The sequence below is a fragment of the Vicia villosa genome, linkage group LG5, assembly GCF_029867415.1.
Source record: "Vicia villosa cultivar HV-30 ecotype Madison, WI linkage group LG5, Vvil1.0, whole genome shotgun sequence".
NCBI classification, from domain to species: Eukaryota; Viridiplantae; Streptophyta; class Magnoliopsida; order Fabales; family Fabaceae; genus Vicia; species Vicia villosa.
This window is the reverse complement of record NC_081184.1, coordinates 148,399,618-148,417,176: the sequence shown is the minus strand read 5'-3', so window position 1 is coordinate 148,417,176 and position 17,559 is coordinate 148,399,618. Positions and strand designations below refer to the sequence as shown.

The following is a 17,559-nucleotide window of genomic DNA, read 5'->3' as shown; positions in this document are numbered from 1 at the left end:
AATATATTTATCGTAAAAGAATAATTTATAAATTTCTCGTGGTTACTTTTTGAAGCTTTTACTGTTAATTTGGTTAAAACAATAATAATCATATCTATGGATCTCCGCATGGGAACCCACGGGGATCCGCGGGGACGGGGATGGGGGACAAAATCCCCCGTAGCGGGGACCCGAAACGGAGATGGAAAATAGATTCGATGGCGGGAATTATGACGGTAATGTATCCCCCAGCCCCGTCCCGCCCCATTGACGTCCCTAAAAAAAAAAATTCAATAAAAACTTGTATTCAATCTATTAAAATTAAAATAATTAATTTTTATAAGGAATAAAAATGTATGTTTTTTTAATATTTATATTCAATGCATGAAATTGAAATAATTTTTCAAGAAATAAAAAAGGTATGTTTTTTTTAATAAAGTATTGTATTCAATGTATTAAAAATTAAAGTAATTAATTTTCTTAAAGAATAAAAATATATATGTTTTAAAAAATATTTAGTATATTAAATTGAAATATTTGTATTCAATGCGCTCTTTAGCATGATCCTAATAACTTAATAATTTATAATAATTAAGATGAGTCAATTGTATTAAATGTTATTAAATTATAAAAATGAAAAAATTAAGTTAATATTAAAAATATTATAAATATTAAAGATCCATATCACTTTATTGAAAATATTATAAATATTAAAGACCATTATTAAAAAAATTTAAATTTAAAACTACAATTAAATTGTTTTTGAAGCAATGACTTAATAAAATGATGTTGAGACCAAATACTGTGTAACTTGTCACGAGGCAACCGAAGACAGAATTGAATTCAGATCAACAGCTCTATTAAGTTTCTCATGACTTTGTCGGTCCATCTTAAGTCTTAACACCTCTAACCTTCCCATCAATCCTTATCCATTCATGTGACCAATCTAAAATATTCTTATATTCAACATAATTTGACCCAAATAAAATTTAAGTTAAATATTTCACTAAAAAAATGATATCAATATTATTAACTTTTAAAAAAATAGGTTAGTTACTCCCTTTAGTTCTATTTATAATAAATAAAAAATTAGATTATAATTTAAATATATTAGTTATTCAATATATCTAAAAATCAATCTTAACTTAAAAAAATAATTTTAAAAATTATTCTAAAAAATATTTAATATTGAGGGGGATTAAGAATAAAATAATAAATATATGTTAAAGAAATTCTAATTAAGAAATTGATTTATTCAATAAATAAAAAAATTTAACTCATATTTTGCAAGAGTAAAGTTTCAAACATTTCAAAAAATATATAATCCGTCCCAAAATAAGTGTCATAGTTGACACTTTCACACAGATTAAGAAAATGAGATAAATAAAAGAGAGAATAATAATTTTACCAAATTATCCTTATTTGTTATTGGTATTTTCTTATTATCATTAATGCAATGAGAGAGAAATAATAAATTAAGAGTATTAATTAGAGGGTACAATTGAAAAATAAAAATAAAAATTGCATTGAAAATTAAAAGTGACACTTATTTTGGGACAAATAATTTTTACAAGTGTGATATTTATTTTGAGACAGAGGGAGTATTATTCATAAGTAATGTGTGAATATTTAGATTTTAAAAAAAAGAGTAATGTTAACATGTGCCCTAAGGCACATGTTAAAAAACCTACATTTAAAAAGTTTGCCTGGAATAAAATAAAAAATAAAATTAATTATATATTTATTAACAAATACTACTTTTTACATTTTTAATAATAATAATATAAAAATATTAACAAATTAAAAAATATCCAAATTTTAAATCTAAAATTATAATAATGGTTCTTTCTTATAATCATGAGAGCGATGGACTGTTAAATTAATGAGTTATTTAATAAATCTATTATATTATTATCTAGCCATTAATAAAAGATGTCACCATTCTACCAAAAATGTCTTTCACTCTTTTAAAATTTACAAAGCAAAAAGAATTGTTTTGTCTTTTCATAATCAAGTCAATATTCCAACATTCAAACAAATGTCCAAGTGACATGTGCATTGACCATTGAATTTTCTTTTGTCTCACCTTTTCTTCACATGTTCTCTCTCCAATATTTTCACTTTTATTTTAATTTCCCTCCTCAATTTTCTTTTTCCTTTTTTATTTTTTCAAAACATAAATAAATTAATAAATTGAATCTTTCTTAATGAAACGAAAAAGAACACGTAAAAATTCACTTAACAGAAAACATAATTATTTTATGATTATTAAAAAATTGTTCATAATTATTAAAAAATTATTTTCAAAATTCTACTTTACTGACGGGTAACAATTGTCTTTATTTGAGACAAAAAATTCTTATTTTTAAAATTCTTATTTTTCTCACGGGGCATTATCAGCAAAATATATATTTTATTTTAACTAACAATTGTCTTTATTTAAGACACAAAATTCTTATTTTTAAATGTCAAATTTTCTATTTTTATTACGGGACACTATCAACACGATATATATTTTATTTTTATTAACAATTCTATATAAATACACAAATGAATGACTATTCTATATATATTCATTGCTACATAATATCATTATTCAGCTTTGGTATAATTTTTACAATATCAATCTCAAAATCACATTACATCTTACTCATTATAACTTTGCACTTGTCTTTAATGTTATTGGACACAACAAATTAGATTTAACCAACAAAATATGTATAAACGTTAATTTGCACTTGATAAAGTGACACTAGACACAATTAGTTAGATCTAAACAAAAAAATACATAAATTGATCCTTTCAATGATAAAATATTTTAAATATTAATATGTATTGCAATTTTTTCATTGTAATATTATTGAAAAATCGATTCATTCTTACTCTAAGGGTCTGTTTGGTTCAACGGAGGGGAGGGGATGGAAGGGAATTTTATAGAGGGGAGGGGAATGGAGGGGAAGGGAGGGGAGGGAATTTAACTAAATATATGTTTGGTTCAAAGAAGGGGAGGGGAGGGAAGGGGAGGGGATTTTACCAACATGTATGTTTGCTTCACAAGGGGAGGGGAGGGATTTTAAAATTAAATTACCTTTTTATCCTTATAAATATTGTTATTTGTTCTTCGTAAAAATAATTCTAAATAACAATAGTATTGAGTAAATTTCCCCAAATAAAAACTTGTTCGTTCATAAAACATACTATAACAGTAAACAACAGCACACATTAGTTGAACTATAGATCTTCAACACAAATCAAACAATTATCTGATCTTGATGATTCATCTAACCCAATAAAAAAAATTTTATAATTAAAAATACATAAAATAATGTTAGAATGTTAAAAAAATTAGACAAATAATATTAAAATTAAAACCTTTATTTATAGCATAAACATAATATATTTGCATATTGTTATTATTAATAGTATAATAAAAAAGTCGTATTACTATCATATATTATAAATAAGAACTGATATAAGGATGTTATTATTATTAAAAAACAACATAATATCAAAAAAGAAAATTCAACAAAATAAAAAGGAAAAAATTCACCTGAGAGCAACAAGGCACAAATAGCAACCGCAATGAAACGTGAAATAACATAGAAAAATCTAGTCTTTAATAATTCAAAAAAGACAATCTTGGAATTAAAAAAAATAATTGAGGATAAAATAGGAAAAATAATAAAATTTTGATTAATGAATCTTCCCTCCCCTCCAAATCCCCCCAATTTGGAGGGGAGCAAAAAGTGAGTCTAGGAGGGAATTTGCTCCCCTCCCCTTCCCTCCCCTCCCCTCATAAAAAATGAACCAAACACATTTATTTATAAATATCCCCTCCCCTCCCCTCCCCTCCATCTACTTCCAACCAAACGGACCCTAAAGATAATTTATTATTTAATAGGTGTTGAGTTATCACTCATTTGCACATGTCTTTAATGTTAAAAACGTGAATGAAATATTTTATGATGTGTCATGGGACACAACCAATTAAATTCTAAGCAGCAAAGCATACATAAACCTAATTCTCAAATTGCAGTATAATCTTACACTATTAAATAATATTTACCCGTGCGGGCGCACGGGTATATTACTAGTTATGAATAGAAAATAACTAATTATTAAAAAGTAATATAAAAATAACTTTATATGTTCAATTAATATTATTAAGTATTAATTATTATTATTTTTATTATAAGGAGGTCTAAGCCCGAAGACAAATGAAACTTACACGCTAATAAGTTTAACTTACGATACACCCTAGACATCTTTTTCAAGCAACTTCACAACTTCACAATGCAATCTGGCGCTATATAAAAAATAATTATATCATGGTGAATCCCACACTCCACATTGGCAAGCACATTCTCACATTTATTCGCCTCCATGTACGAATAACAAATAACCACTTCCTCCAAATTATCAAGAAGTCTGATATGCTATTAATAAGCGATAAATTGTCTATCATACTAGTGCCCCTTCTCTCAATAGCTTTAAAAAATTTAGTGGAATAAATGTTAATTCCACTTTCAAGAAACCCCGAAACCCCGACTATGAAATAACTTAACGCTTTCATATAAACCTTAAAGTTTTGCCATAAAAGCATTACATTGAACCTTTATTTTTAGATCAACTTAAATATTTTTACCTTCATATTCTTTCTCTTTTTTTTTTAAATCACACTTTTTTTTTGTTAAAATAATATTATATAAATCAAAAAGGAAAACAAAATTAAGAGAAAGATAAAGAATGGAAATAAAATATTATTAACTCAATTATTATTTAAGAATTTCCATTCCTATGTATAAATCTAAATTACACAATTCTTGCATCTTTCTCCATTTTACGCATCTATTAATTAATTATTCAATAATATTCTATTTAAATCTTTTTTATAGTACATAAGTACTACTTACATCAAAATTATTTATAAAATCTTTCAAACAAATAAACAATTCTAACCCCAAAAATTATAAAATCTTTCAAACAAATAAACAATTCTAACCCCAAAAAAAAACATATAAGCAAATATTCTTGATTCTGTAATATTTTATTGTTGTTTTAAAAAAATGCAGTGGTGTCAGTATTCTCTGTTGTAACATTCTGATTACGCTTCCCCTTCAACTAGCGTGAACCAAAGCCAAACCCCTTTGCTTTGGTCTTTCGCTAGGGTTTGGGGATTCGCCATTTTTCATCTTTTACGCTTCCTATTTCAACCCTTCTTCAATTTTCCATTATCCTACACTTTCTACTTCAAAGGTACTTTTTTTATACCCTTCTTAAATTCACTATTTTTCTTCATGTTTTTTGATATTTTCATCGACATGTTTCTTAAGTGGTTATTGATGATTTCATGATCATATTGGTATCTGGGTGTTAGAAAATTGGGGATAAAGGTTTGATTTTTTTGGTGGGTTTGGTAGCTTTTCTGTTTTTTTTTTTTTTTTTGATTTTTTCTATGGGAGTCTTATCATTGAAAGTTAGGATTTTTTTTATTTGGGTTTTGATTTTAGTATTGAAATTTGTTTGATCTGTTTGTTAAGATCGATGTTTTGATATAATTGTATTAGGTTTTGAAATTGAATGTTTGATTATGTTTTGAATTAATTGGATTCGGTTACTTGTAGGAAACAGAACTGAAAGAGGGGACATTAATGCAAAACAGTTTTTGATGGGTTTCATGTGATTTTTGTGGTTGTGGTGTCAAGTGTTGTGAGGAGGATCTTGTGTTTAGGGTGCTTTTGCTGAAGGCTGTGAGTGAGTCCGTGACAATGCCGTCTACGGAGAATCAGAGCTCTTCTGCTTCTTCATCATTTTCATCCTTTGGTAGGTCGTTATTCGGTATCAGGCAGGAACAGGTTCATTCTGTGGAAGTAAGTCATGAATCAGATTCGTGTAATTTAGAGCTTGGATCGTTTCAAAAGCGTGTAACGGATCGTTTTCATGACCTTTCTGTGGTTAGTGATGATGAATTGCTGTCAATTGATTGGATGCAGAAGCTTCTTACTGCATTTATATGCTGCCATGAGGAATTCAGAGCCATTATGTTGAATAATAAAGAGGAGGTGTCGAAACCTCCTCTGGATCGGATGACGTCTGAGTTCATTGAGAGGTCGGTTAAGGCTCTTGACATTTGTAATGCGAGTCGAGATGGGATTGAGAATATCCGTATGTGGCAAAAGCATCTGGAAATTGCAAGCTGTGCTTTGGGTTCAAATAAGAGACCCTTGTCAGAAGGGCAGTTTAGGAGGGCTAGAAAGGCGCTGATGGATTTAGCATTGGCGATGCTTGACGAGAAAGAATCAGGATCCGTTTTCTCTCAACGTCATAGATCTTTTGGACGGCATAACACAAGCAAGGATCATTCGCCAGGGCATTCAAGATCACATTCATGGAGTGTCTCTCGGTCCTGGTCTGCAGCCAAGCAATTACAATCAATTGCAAACAACCTGGTTCCGCCTCGCGCGAACGACATTGCTGCAAACAGCAGGCTTTCGGTTTCTGTTTATACCATGAACTGTGTTCTCTTGTTTGTTTTGTGGATCCTTGTTGCAGCTATTCCTTGTCAGGATAGGGGTTTAAACCTTCATTTTTCAGTCCCGAGGCAATTTACCTGGAGCACTCCGGTTACTTTGCTTCACGAACGGATCCTAGAGGAGTCAAAGAAGCGAGAACGCCGCAACTCAAGTGGTTTGCTGAAGGAGATATATCAAATTGAGGTAACCACCCGCCACTTGACAGACCTGGTAGATTCTGCTCAGTTTCCGTTGACCGAGACATATAAATTGGAAGTTGAGCAGGACTTGAAGGAGCTGAAGCTTGTTTTGGAAGCTTTTAGAGATGGATTGGATCCGTTGGAGTGTCTGGTGAGGGAGGTGTTCCGAAAGATAGTGATTTGCCGAACCGAAGGGCTTGATTCCCTTGGTGCATCAAACTATACAGGGCAATGAAAATGGAGGGTTGTTGCTGAACATGTACATTTTAAATATTATTACTAGCTTCTTTGAGAGAAGGAAGAATGATAGGGGAGTTTCACAGATAAATCATTTAGCTCACATCTAATGCTTGCTTGGTATTAGTCTCAATACTTTGTGTAGAAAAAATTGGTCAGGTTATTATGAAATATCTTATGGTTTATTTGCTTAATTATATCTAAAGCAAGTGTTTTCTTTCTCTTGTATGGTTTATTTATTTGGAGCCTTCTGGTATAACTTTTGTGGTGATCAAAGCAAGAGGGGTAGGGGAGATAAAGTTTTTTTTTCCATTTTATTTTCCATCTAATCTTTTTTCAAAATATACAGACAGCACAGTAGAATGTTGATAAGAAATCTGTGGGGATTGCATGTAAAATGAGGCACATGATAGCATCAATATGTCTTCCTACATATTATAAAATATACTGTATTGTTTTCCAACATTATTGTTAAAAAGGTTACAATTACCTCACCTATTCTTGTATGTATATTTTATAATTAGTTTTTTTTTTCAAAGCATGTAATTGGTGGGAGAACTCACCTATTCTTGTATGCGTATTTTATAATCAGTTTTTTTTTTTCAAACAATGTAATTGGTGGGAGAAGCTGACCGACCACAACCACCTTTAGTGATGTTTTTCCTCTAAATTATGTTTCTTGGAACTATCTTAGACATACACAAAGTTGGAAAAAATCGAGTCAACCCGACTTAATAAGATTTGGTTTAGCTCAAAAGCTTGTTTAAATTTGTTAGAATATTTTGGGAATTACTTCTCCCAATCTGTGGGGGGAAATCACCCTAAGAAAATTTGAAAATATTCTTTAGAATTTAGAGGTGTGTTTTTGGACGCATTCTTTTCACATCAAAACACGTTTTAACTGAGTTTCATCCCATTTTTTTCTTAAAATTTAGTTTGGAGATGCACTTTCGAATTTACCCTATACATTTCTAACTGAGACACTCATTTTTAGATAAATTGCTCTGAAGATGTATTTCACTTTACACAGATTATAGAGATGCACTTTCGTATTCATCTAAAATAGCAAATTTTGACTTTTTTTTATAAAATACACCGATTATAATTGTACTAGCATAATAATTTTTTTATAAATACACAAGATCAAAAATGTCATATAAGAATAAATCAATCCATAATACATTTAAAATAACAAAGTAACAAACAATAATAATATCCATAATGTCTAATACAAATACTACACTTTTGTGTATGTCGAACCCTCTGTTTCTACAATGCCGCTTGTACTGCAATGTTGTTTGTACCTCAGTAAGGATGACATCTACAATATTTGTCGCCTCAGAGCCTTTCGGGAACACTCCTCTGTCTAATCCGCCTGCGCAATATCCATGATACATCGACATCTATGCAACACATCAACAACATGAAGTGCCTTTAGTATATCCTAATGAGATGGCCTAGGTGGATCTTCCCCAGCATCCAATGTCATATAAGGATGCGACACTCTGAAACACCACTAGATGTAGTTGTAAGCAGCATTATAGTTCTTATAAGTTAGGGAGACGCAACTGACGGTGATTAGTGTATGCTTGAAAGTGTATATCTTCTGCTACCAAGCGATCAAGATACACTCTAAATGACTTTGTTGCCTAGTTTCTTCTGAACAGGGCAAATCTAGAAGCACGTGACACATCCTCAATGTAGGTCGAAACATATGACTAGTCGAATATACATGGAAAGTGTTGGAGGATCCAAGCCTGAAAAATGGTACATATGAATTATTAGTAATGGTGTATCACAAGTGTTATGAAAATGATATACGAATAGTGAAAGATGCAAAAATATTATCGCCAACAGCATGCAACTAGTTGTCATTTGTTAGGTCTTCCACATACAACCTTTAGCTAACTTGGAGTATAGGTAGACTAAACAAGAGGCCCGTAGTTGTTCTCATGAATTCGCTCCAAGTCAGCGAAGTATTTCAAGCAAATCGCATTCACATAAGTGACACTCTTGTTCACAAAAATGGACATGTCAACCAATTACAACTGGTATGCTCTTAATGCATATGTTCTATGCTGCATAACTTGCCCATCATCATCAGAGGTCTGCTCTACCGTATTTAGCTGCTTGCTTTCAGCCTCTCCGAGAATCTAAACCTAGCATGACATCCTCGGGTATCTTTTATCTTCTTCGGGACATCCCTTTGGCCAGCTTTCAAATATGTCACCATTAACTCTACTGCCTCATCTCTGATAATTTTGCCATGGTATAACAATTTTCCCCTAATCAAAAGATGGAGCAGGCATAAGACATCGTCTAGTGTGAAGGACATCTCACCTGTAGAAGATGAAAAGATGATGTCTCATAGTGTCATTTTCAACAAACGTCGGCAGCATACCATAGTTAATAGGAATATAATTAGTCATGCATAAGTCTTGCAGCCCAAATAGATGCATCATATATTGATACCACTATTTAGCAGGTTGCGACAAACCCGCAATCTTTTCGGCCATGATTGATGCATTTTAAAGCATCACGTTCTTGTAGAAATAAATCATCAACAGAAACTTTGAATATTATAGCAAATGTGTTTCAAAGAATGAATATAATTGAATTTTACTTCTCTATCTCACACATGTCTGACAGCATGATAAAGATATAAAGGCAACACCGATAAATTAGACGGGTCTCCTCCAAACCCACAGGGTACCTCAACATCAAGAGGGTGACACATGTCTCCTCTAGGAAGACAAAGCGAGATTCATAAGCCTCACAAATTGATGCATCCACATCAACTGAACTAGAATGGACATAATGGAGTGGTGCCTGCGAGGCTCGGGCTCTTTTCCTCCGAACCAATGCATGTTGCAGAGCTTTTTCGTAACTCAATCTAGTTTGATTATCAGCCATAATGCCTATAATTAAACCACACAAGCATTATACAGATAAAACACAATAAAAATAAAGCCAAACAACGCATACAGACTAAATACATAAATGTATTTCCTGATTCTGAAAAATCAAAATGTTGAACAAATCTGAAAGTGAATTTATGTATTGTTCTGAAACTCGGTGAAGAACGAAAATGGCATAAATGCCTTTGAATCAAACATCTAAAAATATGCATTGATTATTTAAATTACCTATCAAACACATTGCTCACTTAAATAATATCTCTAAACTACCTATTATATACTCTAATGATCAATTTCTACAACTGTATAGAGAAATTAAAATTTATCAAATGTGAGTTTGATGTTGAGCATTTTGATCGATTGGATATTGACGGTAGAAACATGAATGTGAGTTGAATGAGTTTGTAAGTTGAGAGAGTTTGAGAGTTAAGAGGTTTTGAGAGTTTGGAGAGTTGGTGAGTTGAGAGAGTAAAAGATAAATGAGAAAGGAGAGTGGTCTGGCGCGTTTTTTATTGATAACGCGTCCGAAGATACATCTCCGTAAATTACACGGAAATACATTTTCGTAGCAATTTTTTATATAACCTTAAGACCCGACTCAAAAACAAATGATTTGTGGGTAAATGAGGTACATCTCAATATACATTTTTAAATTTTAAGAGTAGTTTTGTTTTTTTACTATGATGGAGGAAACAATATTGCTAAGGGTGGAAAAACCAATTCCCAATTTTTTTTACTTCAATTTGACTCATGTTCAATTCATGAACATTCAGGTTTTACTTGTTTGATTTAACTCTTTGCCCAAATTACATAATCTATTATTATCTTTTGGTTGAGGAAAAAAAAAAAAGTCAAATTTTTTAGATCGTGACCTATTATTTTTAAAAAGACGTGATAGACACGAATTATTAAAATATTTGAAGTTCTATATCTAAGTATGATTTCAAAAGAAAAAGTATAAGTTGTTAACTTACTCTTCATGATCACATTGTTTAGTCCATGTTTGAAGTTGGAATCATTCTTAAGTTCCTCCAAAATATCCCATTGTTAACATATTTTGCTTTAATCACATGAAGAAAGAGACAACAGAAGAAACAGTTGACACATGGATGAATGGATCTAAAACGACACAAACATTAGAAAGTGTCACATAAGGTAAAAAGATGATAGTAACTAGTCTAGAAAATCCTTTGAATATATCAACTGTCACTGAACACCATTACCTCTAAGTTCCTAAGCCTAAAGAGTTAATATCTTCTATTCTATGAATAAACATGAAACAGATATGGTACACTCATACTTCTGCTCTTTGTACATGCTAGATTCATGTGCCAGATATACTACTCATAAAAAAAAGCCTGTACTGTACTCCTATCTATCCATAACTAAGAGGAATCTTTTTTTATAAAAAAACAAAACATAACTAATATTGAACAGCAATTTACAAATTCCAAGGTCCCATGATTTGTCTTCTGCTCTTCACATTCCCCAATTTCCCTGCAAACTCATGTAGTTTTGACCCTTCAATGTGGCATCTCTGAATATTTGTGATTTACAGTGCAATGTTGAGTTCCACTGTTCAAGTAGTCTCTTGTCTGAGTTGTGTCAACTTCACTTGTTCTTTCGAATTCCATGTAAGTTCCTTTCTTTGTTATCTAAACATCTCTGGGAAAGACCACATTATGAACTTTGCGAAAATGTCGGACTCTAAGAATTCAATATGAGCTGCACGTCCGATAAGTGTGTTCAGGTTCCTTCCGTAGGAAGATGCGTTGAAGTTGACGTCACAGCGCATGATCACGCGATGGTCAGAGAAAGATCGGATTTGATCTAAGCAATTATTTAGCATCTGTAGGAAGATTTTCCCTCGTTTCGAGAAGTCCGAAGAAGCTGCTGGACACAGTTCTATTCTAGCGGAATGATATGGAACGTAACCATCCTGAAACGTAATGAGTACGAAGCGTTATGACATACCTTATCATCGCCTCGAGGAAATGATCCAGCATTTGAATGCAGAATATTTTAAAACTCGAGCAAGGAAAAGGAAGTTACCTGAGGTGAGGATAAAAGAAACACATTCCGAAAATTTTCCAGTGTTTTCTCCTTGGAAAGATTGTAGATGAAAGTATTCTCGAGATCAGGATCATCTGTAAAGGTCAGTTGATGGATACATTGAGTGCCCTTAAGCTTCTTCAAAAGCCATAGCCCTGAATTGAATAGTGAGTTCGAACTGTACATATAACCCAAGTGTGGACCCGATATCGACACATAGGTATATAAGTATCTTAGATATGGCTCCATCATGCTTTCTGGAATTATTTAAAAAGAGAAAAGCACGTTAAGCTCCCTGGTTATAATTTTTTATGGATAGTAGCATCGTTCAAAACTTTGTGCATGAATAGTACCTGCTAAGGCCGTTCTGACGATGAGATTACCGATAGAATGTCCAACAAAGCTAAGTTTGATATCTTTCAAGTTTCCTCTTCTTGAAGCTTTATCCATTTTCTTTTTTAGGAAAGAGATCACTTCCTTAGCAAGCCGAAAACCCATTTCTCTGAAGTCCCCAGATGTTTTATCTTCATTTGCCTCTGACATCAGAAACTGTATATCGGGGTCAATTAAAAGCCACTGGTTACGAACGAGCCGTAAATCCAAATGATTTCCCTGTTAATTTTGAGTGATGAAGGATAAAATTAGTATAAAAACCAAAGACAGAACAATAAGATAAAAGCAAATGCAAGTGTGTGAAACATGCCTGAAACCCGTGAACAAAAACAACTACTCTCAAAACATGGCTATTTTGCTGGCTACTCCCAGACCACTTTTTTGCGGATCTGGAACCATTTCCTAGAAAATGTCTTGCATCATTCTCCATAGAAATGTAGCTTGAATCCAGACTTGCAGAACGGTACACATTCGCCATGCGTTCTACAATAATAATAGGAACAAGCAAAGGATCTCCAAATAAATACATGTCTTGAAGGGACCGATTGTTGATCTGCATCAAAAATCATAGATATGTCATAAACTCTATTCAGCCAAAACAGGAAGATCATAAAGAATCCAAGACAAACACATTCACTTACCCTCATTTGTGCTATACCTCGCCTATGAAGTTCTGCACGCATTATTGCAGTTTGAATAGGCTGAACATAATAACAAGAAATATAACATATCATTCAGTAATAATCAATTTCAAACACGGAAGAGCAGATAATAATAAACTTTATGAATCTTGTACAGCATAAAATAGATAATTACATCATCAATCAGTCTCCTTATATTTAATGAACTTCTATGCAAGCCATGGTGCAACGATATCCCCTCAACTCTGTTATGCAAATACTGATGAGGCATCGCAACCTTTGAGTATACCATCCATATTGACCATTCAGTTCTCCGATCTGTAGCCCATGATTTGCGGAGAAATTCTAGTATTTTTGTTTTGTTTTCCCTGAGTAAAGCGATGGGATTAGAAAGAGATTTTACAATAGAAACCTTGCATTAGCAATTATAGTATGCATAATATAAACCTCAAACCAGAGACATGTATGAACAAACCTGTGGAATTTCAGAAATATGTTCCAGAGACATAAGAGCTGATTTGCTAGAGACTGGAAAGAGTTTAACAGATGATCATCAAAAGAAAAAGGTTGAACTGATTTCCCGGTTCGATAATTGATATAATGAGAACCGTCCTGTTTAGGAAATTATTTTAGTATTCGATAAGCAAATCTTAGTATAAAACACAAATAAGCAACAAACAGTGACAGAATTAGGAACCTTGACGCTGACTTCTTCTCCCCCAAGCAGCTGAAGTGATTGTTCACCCTCGACACTTTTGACACGTGCAGGCAGAGGTGAATCAAACCATTTTGTATCATCTGATTCAAACAAAATTTCAGTCAAATCAATCTCTATGTTAATGCCAGTGCTTAATCTTCTCAGATCTTCAAGCAGGATATCATGTGCAGCCACCAATGCTTTGATGAGCATAACCTGATTTAAGTTTCACCATTAGTAAAATAATAAAGATCAAAAGTAAGCAGAGAGATTTTTCGACAAAATTAATCTTAGCCACTAATATATATCACAAAATTGTGATTTCAATTCAACTTAAAATGACTTCATAGGTATTACATCAACATATCGTATCATACCTTGTTTGACCCAACATAATCTTCAGCATAAGTGCCTTCTGAATCTCCACAATCACTGGTACAATTCAACTAACCATATTATTCAAAAGTTAAAACAATACAGTGTAGAAGACAAACAAAACAAATGTAGTAAAATTATGGCTGTTTATCGTGGTTATTGTCACTTCGTCTGTTTACCCAAAAAAGACTAAACTAGTAACGATACTTCTCTCAGGAGCTTATAGCGTTTTTTCTAGATGCTACTACAAGTAGCATTTGAGCTTAAAGTGTTTTCATTATCATAATTGGTTAATGAATTAATAAAAAGTATATTTTTGTCGTTTTATATTTATTAGTTAGTTTAAATGCTAATTTTACCGAATATTTCAAAGATATTATGAAGATATCTATGGCATATATTTAAACCCAAAACTGGAACTCTGACAAACCTTGGTACCTTCTGTCGAGTTGTGATGTAACTAGCTTTTAGTAGACTGATGTGAACACTTGTATCGACAACGACAGAATGGAAAGCGTCAAAGTAAACAGGACAATATGAATGCAATCCTAGAAGAGCTTTAGGCGGGATTTTGTATTCATGAAACGAAGCAGAACATCCATCCAGTGAACTTTGTAAATCAGACCTGCACAATGAATATGATGCAATCCATTTCAAAATCATTTTACTCGACTTTCAATCAATTGTATCGTATTTAACTTTCATTTGTTTAATACACCATTATATCGGGAAAAAGGGGGAAAGAGAAACATATGAACTAACCCAGTTGCAGTCATAGGAGCATGCATGAGTTCAAACTTCAAGATAACAGCAGAGGATTCTCTGTCATACTCACCAAAAGCTAGGTAGAACGAGATCATGATAGAAAGAAAAACATCCTGCCTTGCGTATCTAATCTGGAATGGCGGAGTTGAAAAACTGTTGTCCGTATCATCAATCATCCAAACTCTACATAAATTGTCAGAACCTACTTCAGGAGCTGCAGCTCAAAGAAAAAGATCGATTCTAAGATTCTACTCTAGCTGAAATACATTTGTATATCATATCAATAAAAAAAAAAAAGAGCAAAGTAATTACTGAGCATATCAATCTTGTAAGTGTCAAGCTGTCATGTATATTGAAAAGAGTACGGCAATCTGAAATAGCAAGCTTAGAGAGCTTACGACAGAATTACAACAATGGAAAATACATTCCAGAACAGAGAAAATAACAGTAGAATATTTCTGACGAGGATTGAAATAAATTATGATAACAAAAGAAGACAACAAAAGAAAAACTTGGTGAGAAGTACAGTCCATGCTCCCTAAAGCTGAAACATGAGAACACATACAACAGTCTGATGTTCGTTTGATATCAATTAAACTTCAAAATCTTGAGGATAAAAATATTCAGCAAATAATTCAATAGATGTCAGTAATTGAACAAACCCTACACGGCCATTTTTCCAGTAAAAACTCAGAAAATCACTATCCCAAAATAAAGACAAATATTGCATACTACAACAAGAATAGAGAATAAAAGATGATTTAAGTACCATTTAAAGAACCGCAATGACTCTAAAAACTTAGCTGGCAATTTGACATCTCTCTCACTATACAAATCTCAAATTTATTTCGCAAAGCAAAAACACAGTCATCATACAAATACCCCTATATTGACCAGTGTCGTTAATTGCAGAGTATCAGAAAATATCGGTTTGTTCAAATTTCACTATTAGCAGCATTTTATGCTAAATAGCGCATTGCAGGAAAATGACAATTTGTTCAACTTCTGCCGCGCAATCGCGCTGCTATAGCCACTATTTACCAACACTGGTGATGACACAGTCACAAATCCAAGTGAACCTGAACTAAGTGTCTTCATTGAAGTAATTAATCTAGTACATAACTAAATACAAACTAAAGAGAATAACAAACAACTACTACTTTAATAGCTTATGAACACAAGTCACCTTCATACTGAGCAACCCTCGCCGGAATCCCGGGATAAGAATCTTCACCAACCTCCAATCTCATGGTAACCTTAATTTTATACCATCTGCATAACAAAAATCAGAATAAAAAAAACCAGAACTAAAACTAAAAACCAGAAATAAAAATTGCAGAAACTGAAGCTTACCCTTGTTCAAAAAGATCAAGATTATGAAACCTATGAATGTAAATTGCAACTTCATGAACAGCATCAAGCATAGGTAAGTGATTTGGCCTTGAAAGGCCAGGTAGATCAGCATTGACCAACCTTTTGTTTGACCAATTCTTTTGATTCAAACCAGCAAACCATCTCAGTCTCCGAATCATATGTAGTAAATACTAGAAGAAGCTAATACAGTAATGTTGAATACCCCAAATCCCCCAAATCCAATGATCATTCATCCCTTATCCTTTTCTTCAATGGAAGTGGGGTAGGTACCAAAACCCACAAACACCTAAATCCTAAAAAAGGAACCAACTTTCAGTTACTAACGGATTCAACTTCAAACAAAAACCCATTAGAGATTTTCAATTAAAAAAAAAAAACTTTAAACCCTGTGCAATGTGGGTCTATGCTGAAGGATTGAAAAAGGTAGGAAAGAAACAAGATGAAGAAAAGGGTGAATTTTGATCATAGAATGAATCGAAAGAGAGGAAACAAGAGAAACAAAAAGGGGACTTTGTTCATGATGAATTAAAAAAATTCATGATTGCTGAAAGAACATCATTTTCGTCAACTCTTTTTGCAGGTTCATGGTATTAATTATAAATGTTTTTTTGTTTTTTTTTAATGTGGTTTTTGGAAAAAAGTTTAAAAGATTAATAATAAAAAAAGAAAAAGAGATTGAAAATGGTAACATGGGATGTTGTGTCGGTGAATATTAGGGGCGATGATTATGGGACCTGAAAATGGGATCGGTGTCGTTGCAACATTATAACAAATCTTATTTTATCTCTTGGCACTAAGGTTATTAAGTTATACCTCAGTTTCTTTTATAAATTGTTATTTTTTTGTCTAATTTAGGCACTTTAGTGGTTGGAATTTAGGATTAAATATGTTTGTGTTATTCTTAAATATTTTTTTATTTTATTTTAGTTTTTTTAAAAAAAAATTAAAAATGGTTCTCATAAAAAATAAAATCATATTTTTTTTTTCTTCAGGCTAAAGTAGTTGTTAAAATTATAGTTAATTTTGTTGCTAAGATGCAGAAAAGAAGAAAAATGTAAATGAAAACTTTATAACCAAAAATAAAATATGAAATATTTAGAAATATCACAATATATTTAATTCTAAAGTATATTTGTTAATAATAAATAAGTGGAATATCGTAAGTTTAAATATATGTTATTCTTAGGGGGGCTTTGTTTCACGGAATCATAATTTATGATTAAGAATTACTTATTCGGGAAAATAAGGATATGAAATTTGTTCTAAAGAATTATTTAAAAAAGTTGTTTGACAAACATTTTGATATTCATAGAAAAATTTATGTCTTTAATAAATTTTTTTAAAAAGTTTATAAATTTTAATTGAAATCTCATTTTATCCTTTTATATGGGAATAATTTCATGGGAATGTGAGAAG

The 17,559-nt window shown here is 32.0% G+C and overlaps 2 protein-coding genes across 5 annotated transcripts; one reads left to right on the top strand and one right to left on the bottom strand.

The window, feature by feature from the left end:
• Positions 1–5,027: 5,027 nt before the first annotated feature.
• On the top strand, positions 5,028–7,122 carry LOC131607732 (protein BYPASS1-LIKE-like). Of its 2 annotated transcripts, none has more exons than XM_058879702.1 (2): positions 5,028–5,235; positions 5,611–7,122. In XM_058879702.1, the coding sequence occupies exon 2, from the start codon at positions 5,748–5,750 to the stop codon at positions 6,924–6,926; it is 1,179 nt and encodes a 392-aa protein (XP_058735685.1). In that variant the 5' UTR covers positions 5,028–5,235; positions 5,611–5,747; the 3' UTR covers positions 6,927–7,122. The 2 variants fall into 2 exon arrangements, with proteins under 2 accessions (XP_058735685.1, XP_058735684.1); XM_058879701.1 differs by having other exon boundaries at positions 5,604–7,122.
• A 3,888-nt stretch (positions 7,123–11,010) lies between these two features.
• LOC131603113 (uncharacterized) lies at positions 11,011–16,845 on the bottom strand. 3 transcript variants are annotated; one of them, XM_058875372.1, is made up of 13 exons: positions 16,123–16,845; positions 15,956–16,041; positions 14,767–14,983; positions 14,443–14,629; positions 14,007–14,075; positions 13,630–13,845; positions 13,408–13,544; positions 13,108–13,300; positions 12,933–12,992; positions 12,602–12,844; positions 12,252–12,510; positions 11,899–12,155; positions 11,011–11,785 (listed from the first exon to the last, which is right to left on the bottom strand). In XM_058875372.1, the coding sequence occupies exons 1-13, from the start codon at positions 16,299–16,301 to the stop codon at positions 11,498–11,500; spliced, it is 2,391 nt and encodes a 796-aa protein (XP_058731355.1). In that variant the 5' UTR covers positions 16,302–16,845; the 3' UTR covers positions 11,011–11,497. The 3 variants fall into 3 exon arrangements, with proteins under 3 accessions (XP_058731355.1, XP_058731356.1, XP_058731357.1); XM_058875373.1 differs by having other exon boundaries at positions 14,007–14,061; positions 14,435–14,629; positions 16,123–16,838; XM_058875374.1 differs by having other exon boundaries at positions 14,767–14,952; positions 16,123–16,176.
• Between the last annotated feature and the right edge of the window lie 714 nt (positions 16,846–17,559).